The 17,315-nt window shown below is 38.8% G+C and overlaps 1 protein-coding gene across 50 annotated transcripts in view; it reads left to right on the plus strand.

The window, feature by feature from the left end:
• Positions 1 to 17,315, plus strand: part of ANK2 (ankyrin 2) — a 689,273-nt gene that overhangs the window by 596,720 nt on the left and 75,238 nt on the right. For 29 of the 50 annotated variants that reach the window (XM_067036530.1, XM_067036521.1, XM_067036516.1 and 26 more), the window contains 3 exons: positions 1,402 to 1,500; positions 2,438 to 2,536; positions 10,912 to 10,984. In XM_067036530.1, the coding sequence (XP_066892631.1) occupies positions 1,402 to 1,500; positions 2,438 to 2,536; positions 10,912 to 10,984 (271 nt within the window). Of the gene's footprint in view, positions 1 to 1,401; positions 1,501 to 2,437; positions 2,537 to 10,911; positions 10,985 to 12,270; positions 12,325 to 17,315 lie in introns of all 50 variants that reach the window. The other 21 variants (XM_067036535.1, XM_067036514.1, XM_067036517.1 and 18 more) reach the window with 1 other exon arrangement.

Genomic DNA, 17,315 nt, shown 5'->3' on the forward strand with positions numbered 1-17,315 from the left:
GTCATAAAGAAAAAAGGTTATTTCAGGCTTAGATACCCTACCTATGGGGGACAGAAAAGTTCCACGTGGCAGATTACTTCATCTTCCTTTGGGGAATGAACGTATTACCTCATTGGTATTGACTAGAAAGTTCTTGACTGCCTGGTTCAGACTAAATTTCAATTAGGTTAGGTATTAAGCCCCAATATGGTGGTGTGGCTTAGCATAAGTGACTCCATTTTGGGGCCTGTGGTTTTCTTTTTAACAGCACAGAGTCAGACACTTCATGTAGACAGGAGAAGCAAATGTGCCTGTTGGTCATGAGGAGGCAGTGACACTAGATACAGGGGACATATACTCTTCTACATAGGATCTGAACCTAGAATGACTGTGAAGAAATTACTTACCCTTGTTATTTCCAGTTTCATCATCTCTGAAATGGGGAGAAAATTATTCATGTATTCAGTCCTTTGTTCATGCCCTCATTTAGGCACCCATTATTTATAAAACACCTACTGTGTACCAAGCGCTCTCATTTTCAGAATGGTAGTGAAGATTAAAAGAGACAATAAATATAAGGTCCAATATCTGGCATAAAATGGACGCTTAATACACAATAGCTATTAATGTTTCGCTGTGCCTTCAAGGATTCCAGTGCAGTTTGTTTAATTAATGTGCATATGCAACCAACCTGTACCATAACCACCACCCACTAGAGTTGTGAGCAAGATTGGCTTCCCACTAAACTCAATAACAATTCCTCACAAATCACGGATTACAGAACTTTCATCTGAGTGAAAGTTTAGACTAGAATGTTAAAAGGAACCTACTTTTAAAAGACATTTTTTAATTGAAAGTGGACCACTCAGCTTCCAATGAAATCTTCTTTTAAGTGTGTACGTCTTTGACTGAGGTGTTCTCTGAAAGGAATATAAGGTTTAGATTTACTTTCATTGACTTAGACTTCTTAAAGCTAGCCCAGAGGCTAATGATGAAGTCACGACGAACAAGCAGCGGTTTGTATGATCCTCCGAAGCTTCAGTTAAACACTTGACCGTTCCTTTTTCCTAGGAAAGAAATCACTGTGACAATGCTCTTTTTCATTGTAAATCTTCTCTCAGCATACACATTTTTAATGCTAACTAGAATGCTAATTGGTGAAAATATAACTCTAGTTATGATTTGGAGCCTGTTAATGTTGCTACTTCATAAGCCAGCCTCTTTGTCTAGCAGACGATAAGGTGGGGGAGGGGAGTTTTGCTGCTGAGAAAATGGGCTGCTGGTGATACTGTGCTCCAGAGACGCAGGCATCTGTGTCGGTTTGGTTGTAAATAAGACTAAGAAATTCAAAATAAAAGCTAACCTAGTTTTCCTCCTCCTTTTGCAAATCTCTGCTCGGTCTGCCGCCACCGTCGTCTGCAGAACGGCTACACGCCTTTGCACCAGGCCGCCCAGCAGGGCCACACGCACATCATCAACGTCCTGCTGCCGCACGGGGCCAAGCCCAACGCCACCACCGCGGTAAGGCGGCGCCGGCTGCCCCTCTCCGCGCAGCTCCTTCCTTGCCCCCGCCCCCATCCCCCTCCAGGGGCGCCGCTTGGCTGAGCTGAGTCCCCATACAGCCTCCTTAAACGAGCCTCCGCACTCGGGAAAGCCTGGGATTTCCAGAAATCAGCCTGGGATTTCGCTGAGAGCGCTCGTCCCGGGAGGGAGCGCTCGTCCCGGGAGGGGGCGCCGCGCCTGACCCAGTCTTCCCTCCCCAAGGGGGCCCTGCGCTCGGGCTGCCGGAACGAGCTCGGCTTCCAGCTGGCTCTCGGCTGGGCGCGGAGTCCGCCCCTCCCTCCCGGCCCTCTTAAGGGAGCACGTTTTCGGACGCTGCTGGCTCAGACTAAGCTGTTTGGGATGTGGAGCCATTGAAATGTAAACTAAGCCGTGCAGTTTAACAAACGGGGATCCCCAGTGGCCGCTGGAGTCTGCGTTGCTTGCTTGTGTCCTTTTGCTGCACGGTGAGCTTCTGCACAGCTGCAGCTAAATACGTTACTGTGTTCCCTGTGGTAACATCTTACCTGCAACAGATGGCCTGACCTCTGTTGAGGAGTGAGTGTGCTTGGTACTTGAATAGTTTTCTTCGGAGGCCTCGTCCTCAGTTCAAAAGAGTTACTTTCCTAAGCATAGTACAGGATTCGGAGAGGGGTTTGACAACTTTAGGGTTAAAGCCGTCAAGCGCTTATTAGAAAGAGCAAGCAGCTGCAGCTTGTTGTGTTACCATGGTGACCCGGGCTATAGTCTAAAGAAGTTACAAAGAAGATTCAGATGTAATGGTAAAAACTAGTGATTTTCCTAAGCTGTGCCTGTTTTGGAAGGAAATGCTGGCTCATGTGGAGCCGCGGGTGAGCTCATTGGCTCACCTCGCCGTCCTCCCTCCCGGCTCTCACTCTCTCTTTCACTCTCTCTTCAGAATGGCAACACTGCCTTGGCGATTGCTAAGCGCCTGGGCTACATCTCCGTGGTGGACACCCTGAAGGTTGTAACCGAGGAGGTCACCACCACCACCACGGTAAGTGACAGGAACCCATCGGCTTCCGCTCCCTTGTCGTGGCTTTTAAGCCACAGACATTTGCAGTTACAGAATGTTCTGAGCTTTTGATTCTGAACTTCTTTTATCGTAGAGCATACATTGAAGTATGCAGATGTAAAGGCATTTACACAACTAGTAACAGGGATTTCAGCTTCCTTTAGTCAACAGAAATGCATATACAATGCGTGAATGTAATTTTATAATACTTAGATCCTTTTTCTGTGGCTGACTTCTTTTTTTCTGGCTCCTCTGCCCTGTTGCTGTAGTTGGGTGTGACACCTACCGCTGGCAAAGTGGTAGGACACTCCACAGCAAACTTTTTATCTTGGCCCGGAGGTCACTCCAGACTCCGGGAAGACCCCATCCCCTCCTGTGCTCACGACTGGGTCAGATGCATTCCCAGTGAGAACACTTCATCCTGCTTTTCTTCCTATTTCTGATTATTTTTTATTCAAAAAGGAAATCGAATGTGCTTAAGAGAGAAACTGTGTCTGTATCTTGACAGAATATATATTTAACGTTTTTTATTTTTGCTGTTTGGAATATGACTGCTGATTCTTTAGGAGAGAACGGTGATCATCACTGACCTTTGCCAGAGAAACTCTGGAAGAGTGAGGACCGTGATGTTAAGGAGTTCTAATGCTCTTGTGCTATTCAGTTGGAGCAAAGCTTAAAAGGAGGCCTCCTGAGAGGAAACTCACAGCTGAAAGTGCTCTTCTCTTTGCATATATTTATTAACTTTTCTCCTTAAGCGTCAACTCTGAGAACAACAGCTCTTTAATTTCTCTTCGTAAAGTAGAAAAGTAGAGCGAGACAGCAGAACATTTAGATGTTCCTGAGAGACAATAAGATCATGAATCAACAAATAAAAAATTCTGAATGAGGTTCTAGTAAATGCTCCAAGCTAGGAATGATAGAGTTTTTTATAGAGTTTTGGAACACCTGGTTCTTTTGATAGATATAAGGAAAAAGAAAGGAATTTTGTTCTTCAGGCTGACAGCAGGTCCCTGCTGACAGATATTGAGGTAGTTGGTTTGATGTGAAGTTTTAAATAGAGTGGAGTATGATTTATTAATGAACTACAAGACAGAGACCGAATTTAGATGAGAGAATGGCACTGCTTGTTTTCTCAAGCAAAATCTTTGGCCAGTGTACCACAATATTTTTAAAGATTTAAAGTATAGCGTCAATAAATTATATAGGAGAAAAACAAGTCTTGTCATCACCTAGCACTATACTTCTGAGTCACTATATATGGCTGAATCGTAACGGCTTTTTCTTACTATATGGTTTGTTATACCAGGAAAATCTTCCTATTGGGTACCTGTACATAGATCTTTATTTGGCATCTTTGAAACAATGTGCACGTCACAGATAAGTGAAGGTTTTGGTGGCAAGATTGGGTAAACACTCTTGTTCTTAGAAGTCATGTTTTCTCTCAACTTTACCTCTTGCATGTTCTGGGAATTATGCATGTACATTTTTATCAGATGGCCACTAGATGGCAGACGTGCATCTTTTAGCTATCTTGACCTGCTGCTTCTTCCATTCATTTCAGTAATTCATTCCTGTAGTGTTTATTGGATGTAAGATATGTGCTGGGTTCTGTGCTCCCTGCTGAAGTGTCATCAACGGTGAAAACATTACTCCTCCCTACCAGCAACTTACAGTGTAGTGGGAGTGAAGAATGAGACTTAACTTTTGTTTTTGAAAATATCAATACATTCTTGTTTAATATCAATAAAACTATAGAACGTACACGTCGAATTTCAAAGAGATCTCAGGCTCGTAAATATTACTTAGAGTGAATGACTTTAACTATACAGGTCTATATGTAAAAAGAGGAGCAATTTTTTAAAATACTATTGCTAAAGTTCTCCGATACCTTGTCAGAAATCAGACATATGGTCATATCTCCACACATGTAGCTCTAGGGGGATGTGAAAACTCCTCATAAAACTCTCTGTGACCTTTTTTTCTTTTCTGGTAACTGTTAATCTCTATGCTGCCTAGCTAATCATTGCTCCAACAAAAACCACCATACTTAGAAATCAAGTTTCTAGGTGAAAAGCCAACAAACAAATATAAAACATAATAGCATGTCTGCTTTCAGTCGGGAAAATAAGAAATCATTGCCCACGTTAACTAAACAAGTACCCCCTTTATCTAAATGGGTAGTTTTATTGGTTACATGTTTTAATGCTGCCCTATCTTTACTTTCTTCTTCTCTTAGAATTGGATTCTTAGAACTGTGAATTTTATTGTTTTGTGAAATGGAATTTGGGATTAAGGATTAAAAATATGAACTTATTCCTTCTGTGATGTGAGTCTTCTTACTCTATACTTCTTCTCTTTCAGAAGAGATTTTCATTCATTCTTTTCCCACATAACGATGATATTAATGATATTAAAAACTATAACTAAAATTTAGTAGCTACAAATATGCCAGACACTGAAGGTAGATCTAGGATTCAAATTTAGCTTGTCAGATTCCAAAATCCATATTCTTAACCACTCTGATGTAACTGATCTTGGCTTTGCTAAAAGTAGCTTACCAGGAATTTTCAACTTTTAAAAACTCACTTAAAGAGTGCCCTTTATTGATTTTCATGGAAGTATCATATTCAAGGTCATTTTCTAAAATCTACAGATTCACTAAAAATAACTTGGAACTACTCACTGGTGGTAGGCAAATAGCACGAGGCAATAATTATGTAAAATTAATCAAATTAAATTTAATGTTACTACCATTTGAATGTCATCGTTGAACTACAGCCATACATCTAACATACGCATTTCAGGTCATTGGCCTCATACGATGTGCCATTTGAGCAGAAATGTGAGTTCTCTGCCATCAGAGAAAGTTTCCTTTGCTTTTCCTCCTTCCAGAATTCTTCACCCCAAAGTATGGATAAAGTCATTGTGTGGAGAGAAGAGTAAGGCAGCAGTTTGTAAAGGAAAAGTCACTGCTTCAGAAGTTTTTGAGACATTTTTGGAATCATGGTTTGTTTCCTTAACCTTTGCTTTTCTAACTTCGTAAGACCTAGCAGAGGATATGAGACAGTTGAGCATTCTCTGGGGATTACAATCATTGTCTGTTTGCCGGAATGGACATCAGAGTGGGAGGACACATTTCTGGCAGCAGAAGCCAGCAAGCTCAGTCTCCTAGTGCAGTTTGGAAGAACTGTGAGATATGACTCATTCCTCTACTTACTGATCAGCTATTTTCAATTGTATGCATAGTTTTAAAGTGATCGTTGCATATAATCATTGATATGTAGAGCATAAATTACTGAATAAGCTGCTAAAATAAAAATGACATTATAGGGCTTCCCTGGTGGTGCAGTGGTTGAGAGTCCGCCTGCCGATGCAGGGGACGCGGGTTCGTGCCCCGGTCCGGAAGGATCCCACGTGCCGCGGAGTGGCTGGGCCCGTGAGCCATGGCCGCTGGGCCTGCGCGTCCGGAGCCTGTGCTCCGCAAAGGGAGAGGCCACAACAGTGAGAGGCCCGCATACCACACACACACACACACACAAAAAAATTTTTAAATGACATTATAGTTGTATTACCATTTAAACTTTGGTTCTAAATCTTATCTGATGCCATAAGTCAGTTAAAATGGGAATCATAAAAGTGGCAGTGTAATAATATATACATGTAAAGTCATTTGACACTTTTTAAGTGGAGTCAAGAACTTTTCTTTGAATACAGGTCCATTGACTAGAAGGCTAAGTTGTCATTCTTGAACAAAGAACGTCTATAATACGTACTGTATTGTGTGTGTATGTGTCTATCCTATAATATCTATAGCCATATAAAATTTATCCTGTGTATTATCTTAAAGAGACACTATTCTGAGTGCAGAACCTTTTTAAACTTTTGACATTTTTTTCCCCAACATGCTCTAATCGTCTCAACCACAGCTGAATAGCAGTTATTTTTGGAGACTCACCTTTGTTGAGACTTTCCAAACCATTTACCTTCGTTTTTATAGAAAAATATTACTTATGTAGTATGTAACTTATATATAAAAATTACGTTAACATGTACAATTGGTATAAAGGGGTTTGGGAGCAAAACCAGGCTTAGCTTGTAGCACTGAGGGGAGCCAATGCATGTGGGCACTGGAAGGTGGCATACTAGCCAAGGTCACTCGCCACGCTGTGACTTATTGTGACTTGCTGAGTAAGTGGTACAAAGGAAGTGGTTGACCAGGGGGATGGACTAAATGAAGAGCAGTAAAGCACACTTTTTCTTTTGCACACAAACAAAGCAGATATTAGCCCCCATTTATAAAACACCATGTAAGGACTCATGTTTCATTCTCTACATCATGATAAATGTTAAAAACTCATTATTAAATCTGCCATCTATCGCATTCTATTTGTTTTGCCACATTATATGATTTAATTACATCCTATTAAACTTTTGCTTCGTGCACTACTCATTTTAACTTTAAAGTAGTTTCTAATCTTTTTTTTTTTTCTGCGATACGCGGGCCTCTCACCATTGTGGCCTCTCCCGTTGCGGAGCACAGGCTCTGGACGGTGCAGGCTCAGCGGCCATGGCTCACGGGACCAGCCGCTCCACGGCATGTGGGATCCTCCCGGACCGGGGCACGAACCCGTGTCCCCTGCATCGGCAGGCGGACCCTCAACCACTGTGCCACCAGGGAAGCCCTAAAGTAGTTTCTAATCCTGACCATAGAATCTGAGATTCTGTAGCAGAAGAAGATGCCCATGATCATTTAATTACATCCTTGTTTTCTTTGGGCTGTTCAGATGTACTTGCATAAAACCATATTTATGTTTGGCTAATCAAGTTTTCAAAGGACACTTCATTTAAAGGGACAATTTTTTTCATTTCTTATCACATTACTAATGAGTGAGAAGACTTATTTATTATCCATTCAATAAATATTTACTGACGACCTTGTAAGGGTCAGGCACTACGTCATGTACAAATGCATACTATATTTACTACATTGTATATAGAAAGCAGGGTTTTTTTTTGTTTTTTTTTTTTTAAAAACTTCATTTGTTTATTTATTTATTTATTTTTGGCTGTGTTGGGTCTTCGTTTCTGTGCAAGGGCTTTCTCTAGTTGTGGCAAGTGGGGGCCACTCTTCATTGCAGTGCACGGGCCTCTCACTATTGCGGCCTCTCTTGTTGTGGAGCACAGGCTCCAGACGCGCAGGCTCAGTAGTTGTGGCTCATGGGCTTAGTTGCTCCGCGGCATGTGGGATCTTCCCAGACCAGGGCTCGAACCCATGTCCCCTGTATTGGCAGGCAGATTCTCAACCACTGCGCCACCAGGGAAGCCCAGAAAGCAGTTTTAATATCTGTGCCAAAAAATATCCATGACCAATATGATCAGTGTTACTTTTTCTCTTGCCACATATATTTGCTGATAATAACCTTAATAGCATTCAGTAACCAAATTAAAGCAAAGTTAGTTCCACTCACACAAGTTCAAAGAAAATATAGTAGCATTATCAGCATCTGAAAATAGAAACTGAGGAGGTCGGGCAATATACTTTAATCACTTAAAATGTATTTCCATCAGTTATTTTCAAATGGAGAAGCATCTTCTTGTGGAAATGTTTCCTATGAAGGGCAAATACTCTAGAACATTTATGCAAAAATGGACTTCCTGGTGTGGTCTAATGAAGTAGATATCCCTTAACATTTTAAATCATTTAATGTACATTTAGATACTTATTTTAAACGTTTCCCCAAAAGGCATAGTTTAATTGAATGTCATTGTCTCTATCCTGTATTTTAAACGTAAGTCATTTTTCTGCAATCTATACACTTTCCTAATGCAGGAAAGTGGGTTGCAAATTGAGCTGCACAATAGACCCACCTGAGGAACTTTAAAAAATACCTATAGCTGGGCCCTGTCTTCAGGGATGCTGATTTAATTGGCTTGCATTGAGACCCAAGCAACAATATGTTTTAAATTTCTCTAATAATTATAATATGCAGGTAGAGCAGAGAACCATTAATATAGAACTTAGTTTATCATCTTTCTGTGTTAAATTCATAAATTAATTAATATTATAATTAAATGGTATATTTTTAAGTTTGTTCACTCATCAAATTCTTATTGACTACCTGTTATTCTCCAGAACTTTGGATAGATGCTTTTGTCTTTCCTACAGTGTTTACTTTGTTTTCAGTAAATAAGACATTATGGAATTATTTAGACATCAGAAACAACATGCTGGAAAGCTGAATTTACTACCCTAGTCTTCAGTTGTGCCTTCATCTGGATAACATGAGACTTTCTTTACTTTTTGCATTTCTTCCTTTTCTTTTCTTCCCAAAGAAAATCTATGTGGTCATTATGTGGATTTTAAATGTATTTTGCATAATTTTATGTCATCAATTTATTCCAATATGCATTTGGGAAGCCCCTACTATGTTTCAGGTTCTGTGGAAACAACTCCTTTCATGACTCACACTCAAGTGGGAGGTGGAGGGGGCACATACAAGTGTGTAATGTGTTACATGTGATGCTATAGGAGTGGGTAACAGCAGATAAACACGGTTGAGCAAACACATTCATTGAGGAGGGTCAGGGAGTGTTTCTCCAAGGAAGTTACATCTTATATGAGCCAAGACAAGAAAAGAAAGAACATTTCTGGATGAGGCCTCCCTGCCTCTCCTTACTACCTCACCAGGCATCTTCCCAGCCGGTTTGCCAGACCCTTGAACAACCCGGGGTGTTCATCCGAATACAACTTACAGTCAGCCATCTGTATGGATGGTTCCGCATCCGTGGGTTCAACCAGCCTCGGATCATGCAGTAATGTAGTGTTTACTGTTGAAAGATATCCACGTGTAAGTGGACCCATGAGTTTCAAACCTGCATTGTTCAGGGATCAACTGTATTAAGTTTTCTTCTGAAGACAATGGGAAGCCACTGAAAGGTTATACAGTAACACATTGTGATTTAATCAGTCCTTCTTAACATAGAGAAATTATACCCATGTATGTAAATATATTCTTAATCAGTTGAATTTCCCTGTAAAATTATTTGAAGTTATCTACTGCTTTGGGGGAAAAAAAAGAGTTGGTGGTAGGGGTATTGTAGCCAAACAAGTCTGTAGTCTCTAGGTGGCAAAGCTTAAAAACCTAGACAACCTATTTACTGTATTTTGGTGGCTTTAGTTGAAGATTTTACTCTTATTTCAGGAGATTAGTTTTTTAAATTTCTCATAACAATGCCAATTGATGTACTTAACGCACTTTCAATGTAGAAACTAGAGATAGGAATTTGAGACTCAACTATCTTAAGGTGATATTTCAAGTCATGAGATGTGGATTTTTATCTTTTTTTTTTTTTTTTTTTAATCACTCTGGTATCCCTGGTGTCTGAAACAGTGCCTGGCATGCAATAGGCACTCAGAATGTTTCTTGAGTGCCTAAATGACTAAAAAGTTCAGAGGCCCTTTGTTTTTAAGATTAATTTAATATCAAAATATAGTGATGATAAATTATGCTAGCTAATATATATTGAATACTAACATATACTAAGCACTGTTCTTAGAGCTCTTATATATTTCATTTAATCTTCATAACAATTTTATGAACTAGTATTATTATCCTGTTTTACAAATGATGAAATTGAGGCACAGAGAAATAAAGGGACTTGCTAAGGCCTCATAGCTAATAAATGATGAAGTTAGAATTTGAACCCATGTAGCCAGACTCCAGAGCCTGGTCTCTTAACCTTCCATCAGGGATGGAAGGCAGTGGATCTGGCAACTCTGGAGGGCTATTATGGAAGGCAAATAAGCAGCAAGCCAGAATTGTAGACCAATGAAAGACTATAAGGATGGGTGATTCTCCACTGTAGATCCTCTAATCCCAGAAGACATGCATCACATTTTCTGCCCTGAAGTTTATGTCTTTCACATTATTTACAACTTCGTTCCAGTGGCTTTGTTTTTAATAACTTGCATATATTCACTGCTTCTTTTTAAAGCTTTTCTGGAGACATTACTTAGTTCATTTTAGGGAAGCCCTGAAAACCTGAATCTGCTTTCTCAATATGGCTATTAATGCCATTGCTAAAGAATTTATTTTGCAAATGGGAATTCAAAATAATGAACTTTCTCTTGTACAACTTCACTGGAGTAAATGATCATTTATCTTCAGAAAGAACAAATGAGTTTCCATGAAGGAGAATAAGAGACTAAGCTTCCAAAATGTCCATGTGGAGAAGATGGAGTGCTCGGGGCCTGATCACTTGCTGATGCTGTTGACTATGGCCTCCTCTGTGATTCTTTTGATCTTTTGTTTGATTTTTGTTCTTAAGTTGAGCATTAATGATTTTTGTCTTTCCAGACTATCACTGAAAAACACAAGCTGAATGTTCCTGAGACCATGACTGAGGTTCTTGATGTTTCTGATGAAGAGGGTAAGACTTTTATTCACTCTTCTATGACATCTGTCATGGTCTTACACAAAGGAAACCATCCTTTTTTTCAGGGAACAAGCTGGTACAGTGGATGTGGATGACAGCATCTTAGCACTTAAAGTAACCTTTTCACCTTTGTTTCAATACATTTACTTTTTCAATTTGGGGGAGGGAGGATTTTGTTTATATATTTTCAACTGGTGTTATCTTTAATGACTTACTAAATGACAAGACTAGGACAAGGGAGAGAAACTGGAAGTCGGCCATCTGTTAAAATATCTACCTGATAATACAATTATTGTTAACATGTTTTAACTATGCTAAAATACATTTTTTATTAAAATGCTTTGAAGTAAAAGAACTTAATGTATACTCTATCAATGGTATATTGAGAAATCTCTGCTTTCTAATTGGTTCAAACATACAGAATATATTTTAAAACTAATATATAGAAAAAAATATATTTTAAAACTAATATATAGAAAAAAAAGAGCCTTAGCGAAGGTTAAAAATAGCACAGCAGTAAGTCATACAAATTCAACATAAGAATTTGATTCTTTAAGTCAGAAGATATGCCCCCTATAGTTTTAGAGTTGATAAAAATTATCTAAGCCAGTGGATTTCAAGGTGGTTATGGGGCATCAAGCAAGAGGTACTGCCAGCAGGGTTTCTGGCTCCCCACCTCTACTTCAACTAGAGTAGTTGACTTTTCTTGAACAAAAAGAAAAATCTGCTAAAAAAATCATGAATGCAGCACATAAAGTATGCAACCAAGTTTCAATAGTGCAGCTATTGGTCAAGTGTACCTGTTAGAAAAATATATATGTATGTATATACATGACATGACATGTATACATGAATACATGTACATAAGTGTACATGTTTGAAAAATTATTGCCATACTGACCCTAGTAGTAGGCCCAATACTAACTGCTTTTATGGAGAAATATTAAAGGTATTTCTTTAGGTTCTTCAAGATGTATTCAGAAGGTAAAACTTTACATTGAGATGCCCTTATTTGGAACCAATTTGTTAATTCACCTATTGGTAACAGATATTGAGTTGTCTCAGCTTTTATAAGAACTTACGACAAGAACAAACAAATGTTGGGTCAATGTATTATTGTAAGTAAATTAAAAGGTATTGCTAAAGCTTATGGTTCCAAGTATTTATTATAATAATTTTGTGTTCCATCCTAATACTTGCCAATTTTCAGCACCTGTACGTGCACACTATATTTTGTTTTGTGTGATCTTCTTTCTTATCTTCACTTACATGTTGAACAGCTTTTAAACAGTTTGGTGACCACTTTATTGATGGGGAAGTGCTTAGTGATTCAGGTACCTTTAGAGGAAATTGTTGAAGTGAAAGTTTGTCTTCGCTTTTAATTTTTCTTAACTGGCTAGAAGCAACTAGCTTAATATTTAAATCTGGATGCCTAATACTAATCTGGTGGTTTCTGAAATAGCATGTGTAATATGAGTGGAATTGCTTATGTGTGCATTTGGGTGTGTGGATTGTATTAACTTGGAAGCTTAACACCATGAATTGCTTATACTATTAATGATTTTTGAAACTATTATTGAGACCTATTAACATAATTAAATTATCTAATGAACATTATATAAATATTTTCCCAAAACTAATATTTCTTCTTAAAATACTAATTTAGAGAAAAGTTAATTTTTTGATAAGTTGACATTGAATTAGCATGAACATGTTAGCAACTACGTGAGGCTGCTTGATATGCAGTCATCCCATTCCTGGATAAAGATACATTTCAGATGTGGCTAAAAATATATTAAGTTAGTAGTTATAATCTAATTTTTTTAAGTTAGCTAGGAATAAAGTAACCTTTAAATATTATTTAGGGGGTACTTTGGCCTATAGGGAAAAATGAATAATATAAAATATTCTATCTAGCAAGAAGTTTCCAAAGTATATGTGGTACCACTTTAAGCAAACCTATTACATGAAAATCTAACTTTATAAATCAGAGAAATTAGATAGTGATTACATAATCTAAAAATAGTTATTTATTTCCAAAATAATTGTTAAAGAATTCCAATAGCTAATGCATCCAAACTATTTACTGGGTTTTTAGAAATTCCATTTGTGTGAAACATCCTCTTGGACCTGCCCATTGCATAATATAAGACCTAGCTATAACATCTTATACACTTTTGTTAAAACTATTATATATTAAAAGTTATTAGTGATAAGAACTCTTGATTTGAGAGGAATGTTGCCTAATGATCAAGAATATCTTTCATGGTGATGGAGGAAGCTCTCCATGTCTAGATATGGCCAAAAACTTAACATTTTTCCCCAGAAAGAAATTCAAGATGAATAATATTTTTGTATAGGATATATTTGAGTTTTGTGAAGTAACTTTTTAGTACAAACAATTAGTATAATGGCATTTGACTAGTTGACATTGCCAATCCTTTAATTTTTTGTGCTCTTAAAATGTTTTCACGGAATCTACCATCATTTATATGGACAAAGTGCAGCCACATGTGTTTGGATAATATTAGCCAGTTCTTGTTTTCTTTACAGCTCTACTATTTTAATGATAGTCTATGTCTCAATACTCAGAAGAATATCCAAACCAAGTACAGATGTCCTTTCAGGCTAACTTGCTATAGTGAAGCAATCAGAATTTTCCACTCATTAATCCAATCAACAGATAGTGAAAGTGATGTTATTGTGTGTAAAGATCTATGACTGGTACCATGGGGGAATCAAAAATGAACATATATGGAGAGGTAATGTGTAAATTAATGAAGCATAACTAAAGGCACTATGTCATCTGCTTTTCATATCTGCCTGGGAAAATCTGGAGAGGGAGAGACCTAGCACAGTTTCAAGGAATTGCTGAAAGCTGAGAGATAAATAGGAAGGTAGCACAGGTTTTAAGGAGTGGAGAGGGAACAGTATGGGAAGGTCCCAAGATGGGAAAGGGCAAGAGAGAGACACAGAGTGACAAAATAATCTAGTCATTCATTTTGGCTGATGCATTAAAACACACGGGGCTTCGCTGTGGAATGTTTGGATCCTCAACTGAAAAGTCAAGGAAATTAGGATGTGTTAAATATTTCAATTAATGATTGAAAAATTAAATCTGTTCCGTACAAAGATTAAATCAACAAAGATTAAATCAATTAATGCACACCGAAGGAGTGCATTAGGATGAAATTGGAAGGAAGCAGGTATCTGAGGGAAGAGAAAGCATTTACTAGACATCACAATGCTAGGTGCATTGAATCATTTAATCCCTACAGCATCCATATGGGATAGGCTATGGATTTCCCCTCATTTGTTTTTCAGGTGAGAAAGGCTCACCTGAAGATGAGGAGGCTAAGGCTTAAACACGTTAAGTAGTTTGTTCAGTGGCACAGAGCTACTCAGTGGTGAATGTGGAATCGAAACCTACTTTGAAAGCTGTTGTAATAGCTCAGTCATGATGTAGATGAGTCCTGATGGAGCAAGATGGCAGAGAAATGGAAGAAAAAGAGAAATGGGAATTCAGTCTAAGAATATTCTACTGTGCAGACTAAGACAAAGCTGTAAATGTAATCCTCTACATCTTCATAGGATCCTGAGCTGATTCCTGTCTTTGCTGACTCAGCTCCATAGCCATAAATTATATGGTAGGGCTCAGGGGTTATACACCCGGGTGACTAAATTACCTGTGGAAATGTGACCCATGTATCCCTTATACTCAGAGATTTGTGAGTGGGTGGTTTGTATAAACTTCTCCACTAGTTCTCTGGGACGATGTGTTCTAATAATCAAGAGAACTCCAGAATGACTGAGTGTTGGGATGAAATACGGAGGCACATCTACCTTCTTTTGACACACTTCCACTGTGGACGCTTGACGTGAGCGGGGCTCCTCACCGAGGTTTCAGTCCTTTACCCACTTATCAGCAGAAGCGCTGAGTATTCTTAAGAGAGAGAGAGAGAGCTCAGTGACATGTCAGAGAATCTCCTTCTTCCCAGCACTGTGAAGAGTTGTCAGAATGAAGAATCCTTGGGACCTTCCCACTTTATCTTAATTTATTCCCATACTCTTGTGATCTGTGTCTTATAGAGGCTGGTCATGGCTAAATGTGCCTCTATCACTGAGGAATCTAGGTCTCTGTAGTTTCCAGATAGTAAAACATGAAACTTTAAAAGCAAGTAATACATCTATGCTCTACAATTAGTAGGAAAGGGTTTTCATAAAATTGTTCAGAAAGATTGGAGAATACAATGAAAAAAATTTAAGTCCTAAAACCTGGAAGTCAGAATTCTATTAAGTAAGTAAATATGTAATGGCAGGGAAGGGGGTGGTCAAGTGTAGGAAACAAAAAGGAAATTCACTTTAGGTTTATTATGATGCAAAAAAAATAAGGTTTGCTTTTTGTTTATTTGTTTTACATCAAATAAGTAAGTTGATAAAAGAAAGTATGTTAGGGTATAACCATTCTTTCATAAGCTTTCTGAGTTATGCAAAATTCTTTCCAAGCCTAATAGAACTGTACTCAAGCAAGAGTTAAATATTTAAATTCAAAATCTTATTTGAAAGCAGACCTTCATCCCTACCCACCCCCCACCACCCCTTGGCTAGGGTAGGGAAGTAGTTGTACTGTTTGCTGCTGTAGGGAATTTGCAGAGAAGCAGGTGGGCAGAGAGTGGGTGAGGAAGAAGATGAGGTGTGTGCTACCATGCTGAATCTGAGGCGCTTATAGGAAGTTCAGGTGGAGTCCAGGAAGCATTTGAATGTGCGTGTTGAGTTTGTGAGAGAGGTTTGGAATGGACGCAGATATGTGTGTAGACCAAATGGAGGTGATCCTTGAAGTTTTAAACACACATGATAATTTGTCAAGTGAGAAGAAAAGTCAGATGGGAAGTATCAACATTTAAGGAGAGTAGAGACTGAGAAGAAAGACTCAGAGAGGTAGGGGGAAGACTGGGGGAGATTTACGTCAGAGAAATTGAGGGTAGTTTTCCAAAGAAGAAATCACCTCTTGGCCACTGATTAATTTGTAAAATAGAAAGCCTCTTTTAATAGGTTTGACTATGAAAGGAAGAGGACTCAGAGTGTGAAATAAAGAAGGCCTAAAGAGCTGGAGGAAGCTGTATTTCATAGATGGCAGTAAATATGGATGATGTTACGGTGGAAAGAAAGGGCTGACAGAGAAGTAGAGGTTGAAGATGAAGGACCTAGCAGACAAGGTATCTAGGAAGATGAAAGAAGATGAGGATTTTTTTTTAACATCTTTATTGGAGTATAATTGCTTTACAGTGGTGTGTTAGTTTCTGCTTTACAACAAAGTGAATCAGCTATACATATACATATGTTCCCATATTGCTTCCCTCTTGCGCCTCCCTCCCTCCCACCCTCCCTATCCCACCCCTCTAGATTGTCACAAAGCACGGAGCTGATCTCCCTGTGCTATGCGGCTGCTTCCCACTAGCTATCCACCCTACGTTTGGTAGTGTATATATGTCCATGCCACTCTCTCACTTCGTCCCAGCTTACCCTTCCCCCTCCCCGTGTCCTCAAGTCCATTCTCTATGTCTGCGTCTTTATTCCCGTCCTACCCCTAGGCTCTTCATGACATTTTTTTTTCTTAGATTCCATATATATGTGTTAGCATACGGTATTTGTTTTTCTCCTTCTGACTGACTTCACTCTGTACGACAGACTCCAGGTCCATCCACCTCACTACAGATAACTCAATTTCGTTTCTTTTTATGGCTGAGTAATATTCCATTGTATATATGTGCCACATAGAAGATGAGGATTTAAAGTCTGGGATAGGCTAGTCTTGGACGGTAGAAGTCGTCTCACTTACCAAGATGAAAGGCAAGGATGTGATTATCTTATTTTTTGGACACATTAATAACATTTAAAGTGTTGAGCTGTATTATATTTTGCCCAAATGATTTTTCATTTTCTACTAATTTCTACAGGCATTTCTACTTTCCATCCCACACTGCAGATATGTACTATCGCATAGCATGCTTTATACATACATGTCCTGGGAGAGACATTTTATGGTAGCACTGGTGAGATTAGTACCTAAACAGGTACCTTTCCAGCTAATTCCAACATTGGGTTAGCATCTGGCCACTGACAACAGCATTTAGGGATTTTGCATCTTTGGGCCATTTCTCTCTGAGACATAATCAAGACATCAGGATATACACCTAAGGCCACTGTCGGTGTCCCCAAACCTCTAAACTTCACATTTGGTAACACGGAACCTAGAAGGGGATTTTTTAATGTAGCAGCTGTCTTAGTCAGATAGCATTGTAATCAAGCCATCAAAATGCAGAAA

The sequence above is a fragment of the Kogia breviceps genome, chromosome 6 (genome assembly GCF_026419965.1).
Source record: "Kogia breviceps isolate mKogBre1 chromosome 6, mKogBre1 haplotype 1, whole genome shotgun sequence".
NCBI lineage: Eukaryota > Metazoa > Chordata > Mammalia > Artiodactyla > Physeteridae > Kogia > Kogia breviceps.